General features: G+C 35.7%; 1 protein-coding gene across 1 annotated transcript in view; it reads left to right on the top strand.

Moving 5' to 3' along the window:
- The first annotated feature begins 664 nt into the window (after window positions 1–664).
- The window catches only part of LOC124359592 (gastrula zinc finger protein XlCGF57.1-like), a 29,994-nt gene continuing 23,138 nt past the window's right edge, over window positions 665–7,520 (top strand). The window contains exon 1 of the mRNA XM_046812474.1: window positions 665–1,046. Coding sequence (XP_046668430.1) covers window positions 856–1,046 — 191 coding nt within the window. The 5' untranslated portion in view covers window positions 665–855. The remainder of the gene's footprint in view (window positions 1,047–7,520) is intronic.

Below are 7,520 nucleotides of genomic sequence, written 5' to 3'. Positions count from 1 at the left end.
AATTACTAGTTTGTTTTATTCGCCTCCTTTTCTTACTATTCTAAGATTCTCTGATACTATGAATAAAAGATAAATAATATTTAGTTTTTTAAGTGAACCTGACAACTGTAAAACTTCTGTAATGCCTCTTTCGTTAATGATGAGCATTAAATCCTCTGAAATATGTATTGTTACCGTACCTAATAAACAATCTTAAGATATGTATTTCGTTCGTCGCCTGTAGTACGGAGTTGATATAGTAATGCTTGAGTATGTATTGAAATACTTTTCATGTATGTTGACTATACTTTCTATTCTTACCGTATTTAGACGATTAATAATATTACAAAAATATCAAAAACTAAATTCACTTTTTTCTCAAAGCTTCTATAGATTCCGTTAAAATAATGTTTGAAATACATGCTGCCTATAACTTTAATGTTTACTAAATGATGTTATTATATAACTGAACGGTTAACTGTGCGAAGCCATTAATGTAAGTGTTTCTGACTTACGACTGAAATTTAAAAATTACGGTAATTGTTTTCGTCTAAGGTAAAATAAAGGCTACGTTTGGGTTTTCATTTCATGTTAGTATATCTTGGTCGCTGCGTTATATGTGGAACTTTTGTATATTTGAGATTTATCTGTTGTGTGGAGGGACTTGCTTTTTGCAATGCAAACTACTCTACTCTTCAACATTGAAAATTGTTTTAGTTTTTTTTATTGATGGACGCTGTCGTTGTTTAGTGTTGGTTTTCAGAAGAGTCGAAGTTAAAATGCTGGAGTTTGTGGAGGTTAGATTTTAAACAATAAAGTAACCTATCTTTGCAAACGGCGAAACATTAATTTAATCTCCAAGAATATTAAGCCATCATGGGTGATACTAGTTCACCTAAACAGACTAGGTGCATCATTTGTAGAAACTCATCAAATCAAAACCAATCATATAACATATTTAGTACAACCCTGGATCGAGGAAAAATTTTGCTTTCAGACTTTGTCAAGAATGTTTTAAGTTGTTCAGTATTGATAGTAGTGTCACCTGAATTTTTCCTTTGTAAAAGGTGAGTAATTACTATTGTTATTGTTCAATTGCAGTATTTTAAGCTACCACAATAGGCTAAAAATATGATGCCACTGCAATATTATGTTAATTTGTAACATGGATAATGTTATGAACTGTTTAAGAATTGCATTTGTAGGAATTAAACGAATTCCTCTTAAAATTAAGGTATTTAAGCTAAGTTTAACCATTATTAATGTGTAATAAAGACATCTACAAATATCACAAGTTTTATGTCTAATAGGGTTATAACATTCATATTACATAAAATACTTTTAGGTTTACTTTTTGCTTTTAGGTTAGTGACATTCATAGGTCACTTTTAACAATGTCTTAAATTAGTATATTTTTATTTACAGTAAGAAGCTTTAGGCAATTATAAACCATATAGGCTATAATTGCACAAAAACATGTTTGAAATAGGTTAATCCTTTGGTCATGGGGACTAGGGAAATTAGGGTTTTTGGCTGGAAGGATAGTAAGCTATAATGGGGTACACATATGGGGAGAGGATAGCAGGGTCAGTATTTTTGTTCTTAACGCTGTGCATCTTATTTGTTTACATTATTGAAATGTTATTCCTGTTTACTGATGGGTCATATTTTGCTGCGTTGTTTGTTTGTTTGTTTATTATTTCAACGGCATCCGCCAATATACAATAATTTCACAACATTTTCATGCAACTTAAATATAACATCAACAAAATAAATAACAACTAATTAAATTACAGAAAGTAGTGATTATGCAGTGGAATAATAAATAATAAATGAAGGGTCGCGGGCAAGAACAATCAGAGTCAACTGAACCTAGTTTGCCAGAAAACACTTTTTAAAGTTTAACGTCGCCTACCTACTATTAAAAAGGTCTAAAGCTAAAAATAACTATCCAAACATGTTACAAATAGTATTTAGTTTATTCCAAACATAGTAAACATTTTTAAGTCACGACAATAAAAGGTTGTTTTAAATATTTAAAAAAAAGAGTCATGACCTTGATTGGTTTTCCCCGTCACTGGGCCTCATCAATGAGTGGGTCGTCTGCAAACTCGCCGTCCGAGGCTTCCTCTAAACATTCACTGTCAGGTACTAACGCTTCATAGAAAGCTTTTGACTCCTGGCGTGTCAAAAACTGTTTTAAGTGTAAAAGGTCTTTCACTTTTGCCGCTTTAATAGGCACTGGTCCGTTGTACTGTTTACTAAGCACTTTTGGAGAGTTGTTTTTGTTAGGATTTCTTGAATTTTGCTTTTTTTTCACTGGAGGAACTAAGACAGCCTTTAAATAACTACCAAAGTAGTTAGACTTGTGCAGCATGAATCTTGGTTCATTTTTGTCAATCTTGAGTACTCTTATAGGTCTCGTTGGGATGGGACATTTTTTTACGTACTTGTCAGAAAAGTACTTCGTCCAGGTTTGAAAATTAACCTCAGTGCCACAGTTTATTACTGTGAAAGGTGAAGGTTTCACCCTCGAATTTCTGAGCACATCCCTCCAGTCATCTGGTGTCTCTGTGTAGGATTTTGAGTTTACAACGCTCATGTCTTTGTCTCCCTCCATATACGAATGACCTCTTATGGGGAACACAACTTTCACACTATCGAAACGGTCCTTGTCCACAACTGTGTGATGTAAAAAGCGTATGACGGTATAATTCTTGTTCTGTCCTGCACACGAGTCGCAAAACAGAACAAGATGTCGCACATTCAAGCTTAGTACATTGTCAAAAAAATGTTCAAGCATTGAACAAACATCATCTGCTCCCTTCTTGGCGACGGTTTCGTCGTATGTGTAAAACAACGATGTAGAGTCACTTAACACGTGGACATTGAATGATATAAAGTTGAGCTGGCGTCGATAATATACGTCAGATGTTGTAATGTTTGGTGTAGGCAAATTTTTTTGATAGTCCATCGTAACGGCCTCAAATTCTTCTTTTCTTCTTGCTTCCTTCCTGCACTTAGTTTTAATTGAATAAAATTTTGTGCCTTTAGCCAGGTGAATTTCTTTTTCTTTTTGTTTCTTTGTTAGATCTTGTGATAATGTATCTTTAGTTTTTTTGTCATCCGCTCCATTGATTTTTTCTTCTAAAACAGAAATTTCTGCTTTAAGTACATCACAGGTACTGCACGTATCTTTCCTTGGGTACCCGAATGAAATATTGAATTTACTATCAAAAATGTCTCGAAATGTAGTGAACCCAACAGTATTATCTTTATTTGTTTCATTGTACATTCTATGCAATTTAGACTTATTGAGCTCTTCAGGTAAGTATAATTTTGATGTGTCCTTCAAAGAGTAATGTGATTTTCTACCCTTTAGGGATTGAATGAAACTTATTACTTTTGCTTTTGTTTCTTCGGACAGAGCATTAGATCTGTTTGCATGTTTACCTCGCCCATCTGGCTTGACCTCTCCAAAACTAGTAAGGTGTTTCTTTATGGTTTGAACGCGATTGTTCCCAATGCCATGTAATGACATGAATGCTTTGTAACAAACTGTAACGTCCTGTAAATTATCATCTACATATGCACGAACACGGTAACAATAAGAAGAAAGATTGAAATTAGCCTCTTCTTGGGAATTTCGGTTGCGGCGCTGCTTAACAGGTACAACAGATATAAGACCACCCAAGTACTGATTTTGTGCGTTGTAATCACCTAGTCCGTTAAAGTTATTGATGATACGTTGTCGGTTTTCCGGTGAAACAACGTGAAAACACTTGTAACGAGAACATTGACAATCATCACCAACCTCATGAGTAGTTGCACGAAGTTTTTTCATCACGTCGCTCATCTTCCCCGTTTTCTTCCTTTTCTTTGCATTTTGTAAACCAACATGAGTCCCTTCCTCCCCCTCACTTCCACTTATATCACTCAACATAGCGTTTACTAACAGTAAAATAATCTAACAATCTTGAAAACTTGTCCGCACAACATTCACACATCCACTAAAGTAGGGTTATGTTTTGGAAACAAAACAACAAAGCACCTGACTGAATCTGAGTTAGAGTGAGGTGGAGGGGAGCGACATTGACTCTGATTGTTATTGTGCGCCGCCGCATGGACTATGATGTTTCTTGCCCGTTAGCTTATATCTTTCCCTTTGAAAAACTTAGTGACTCTACTTGTTTTTGCACGTTTGTAATAGCATTAAGAAATCTACTTCTATTAAGCTATCGAATGGCACTGAAAACTTGATTTCGTGAAAAAATTGACTCTGATTGTTCTTGCTCGCGACCCTTCAAATGTTGTTAATTTAAAGAGGAAGTTATGGACAATTAGACATTGTGGCTATACAATAAGCAGCCACCATGACAATCAAATCATTGATATTCAGTGAGTATTGATAATTGATCTAGCCTATTCATGAGTATCAATCGTCGATATCCATAATTATCTAAAGCTACTGAAATCGGTATCAATTTACAATATCGTGACCATGGAAAGGTATGTTCATTTTTTTCCTGAATACTACAATTTTTCCTGAAAACAATAGTGAAAAAAAATTTGTCAGCAACGAAAATCAAAGGAGTTACGATTTTTTAAATTCTCTGAAAACTCTGTTTTTGACAGTACCTCTGGCAACACTATCCATATTTGACAGTTTGGTATTACTCCGCGGCTCTCTCAAATAAAGAAGGGACGCCATTTTGAACTATTTTGTTCCTCCGCGTCTAGTTCAGTAGTGGTAATGGCACACCTTTGTGTTGGATGTTCGTTATCTTACGTGGAAGCAATTCGTAAAGACGAGTATGGAGTTTTGCAATTTTATGTAAACCACGGGGCTTATAACCGGACTAGGCGTTGTGGTAATAGGAAGTGTGGCAACGAACTCGTTGTAAACGAATTTGGGGACTTCTTTTTTCGGTGTGGAAAGTACTACACGCCTGCAACGAAACGAAAGAAAATTAAGTGTCGGTTTACTGCCAGTGCGAAAAAGGGGACTTTCTTTGAAAACGCCCATTTACCATTGACGGACATTTTTTATGTTGTTGCGTCAATATTGTGTCTAGTGCCGCCGCGACAAGATTACCTGGAAAAGAACTTTAATATTAGTTCTAAAACAGCTGTTGACTGGTATTCGTTTTCTCGGGAAGTATTTGTTGACCATGTGGCCAATAATGATGTAACTTTAGGTGGAGTTGGCCACATTGTGGAAATTGACGAGGCCAAATTTAGTAAACGGAAATATAATAGAGGACGACTTATTGAAGGGCAGTGGGTGTTTGGTGGTATATAGACCGTACCAAACACGAAACATTTTTAGTGCCGGTAGAGAAAAGGGACAAGGAAACTCTCTTAAAGATCATAAAAGAAAAAATTTTACCGGGAAGTACAATTATTAGTGATTGTTGGCGTGCGTACGACTGCTTAGAGGACGAGGGGTTTGTGCATGAGACAGTCAACCACTCAAAGGAGTTTGTGGACCCACGCACTCACGCCCACACAAAACCATCGAGCGGACGCGGAGAAGTGTAAAAGATAAAATTCCGCGTTACGGCAGGATAAAAACTCATTTTGTGGAGTACCTTTTTAAGGCGAAATACCCAAACCTCAATGAGCGGATCCACCATTTCTGGATTGCGGCTGCAAAACTGTACCCACCTGAACATTAAGGTAAGTGATAAGTTACTGAAATGATAGTGACTAGTACGTTAATCCTGTCAACGATGCCTGCCCGCTGCGCACTGCTTGCTCTTTTAGAAAAAAAATTAACTCGAGCTTGCAAAAGTCGACTCCCAGATCACGTAATGCCCCTGCTCCTTAACGCAATAATGCCCGAGAGGCATCAATATAATACAATAATATTCTTTCCCCCCAGTTTATATGCACCTGTGATAATAATACTAGGCTATAAATGCCCAACCCATGAAAAAAGTCCATTTTCCATGGTCACAGTATTGTAAATAAATACCCTGAAATCAAATTACGTTATAGGTATTTCAAATTACAGTATAATTTGGCTAGTTTTAGCTATATCTTGAAAAGTAATAATTTAATGATGAATAAAAAAACTATCCAGACTATGTATATTTATGAAATTAACAAACAAAATAGTGTAACATTAAGTTACATTTTACTATTGTAAAGAATGTAGTTGTCTGACACTAGACACAACACATGTACATCGCCAATGTACTTGCAGACATCAGGTACTCATATAACATACATATGATTTTATGTTGTTTGAATTCATTTGGAACAATAATGTCAAACCGAATTATGTTTTAGGATTTTAAGATTGTATTGTAAGAACAATCCATATAAAGTGATCCAATAAAAATTAAATTGGTTACTTGACCATCAAAAAAATGTTCATTATATGTTTTTACCATAATTATAAGAGGCTTTGCAGACATTAGCATTAAATCGATTATCTGTAGATTGGATTATGCTCACAAACCAACAATATTCCTTTCAGATGATGTCTTCTACATTAATTGTTATCTTCTCAATAGCTCTCAATGTAAATTTGTATTCCCAAAATAGCCTTTAAAGTTTGGTCTGCAAACGCTGTCTGCAAATCCAAAAATCACTGGATTTTCATGGACACAGATGACCACCACGCATAAACGATGAAAGATAAAATTCTTTAAAAATAATTTTTGAACCTCTTATGAGTACAAACAATAAAAATGAAAATATTTAAAAATGATCAAGCAACCATCATTTGATTAATTCATATGGATTGACTTCGTACTGAAGCTGAAGCTGTAACTTACATTTCTATGTAAAAAAAATATATGTTGACCTATTTAAGATTATAGAAAATAATACTTTTGTTAATTGTTTAACCATACAAAACAAACCACTCTACAGAATTACGAGGGGGTACCCAAAAGTAACCGGAATTTTATTGCTGGCAGCCGGCAGCGTGTAGTACACATTCCTGCCGCTAGGCGTGTGTCGTGCAACCCATTGCGAGCTCAGTGACCCCAGTTCCGTTGTCCTAGTGCATTCTGTTCGTTCTTAGTGACTGATTTCGCTAACCCTGTTTTGTTCTTGTTTCGTTTTTTGTCATGGCAAGTTTAAGTGAACAACGTGCAGCTGTGAAATTTTGTTTTTTACTTGGTAAAAATGCTGCAGAAACTATTTTAATGTTGAATACAGCTTACAAAGATGATGCTATGGGGAAAACTCAGGTCTACGAGTGGTTCGCTCGATTTAAAAATGGCGACATGCCGATTGAAGACAAACCTCGTTCTGGACGACCATCAACCTCTCGAACGGACGAAAATGTTGAGAAAATTCGTGAACTTGTGCTCACCGACTGTCGACAGACAATTGAGGAACTATCAGAGAGTAGTGGGTTAACTTGGAGCTCAGTTCAGCGAATTTTAACAGGAGATTTAGGACTGAAAAGGGTTGCTGCCAAATTTGTTCCTCGACTTCTGACTGACCATCAAAAGGCACATCGAGTTGAAACTTGCCGCCTTCTGAAAGAACATCTTGAAAATGATCCCGATTTTCTGGAAAAG

The sequence above is a fragment of the Homalodisca vitripennis genome, chromosome 4, assembly GCF_021130785.1.
Source record: "Homalodisca vitripennis isolate AUS2020 chromosome 4, UT_GWSS_2.1, whole genome shotgun sequence".
Lineage (NCBI taxonomy): Eukaryota > Metazoa > Arthropoda > Insecta > Hemiptera > Cicadellidae > Homalodisca > Homalodisca vitripennis.
The sequence above is the reverse complement of the archived record's forward strand: the minus strand, read 5'-3'. Positions and strand labels throughout refer to the sequence as shown.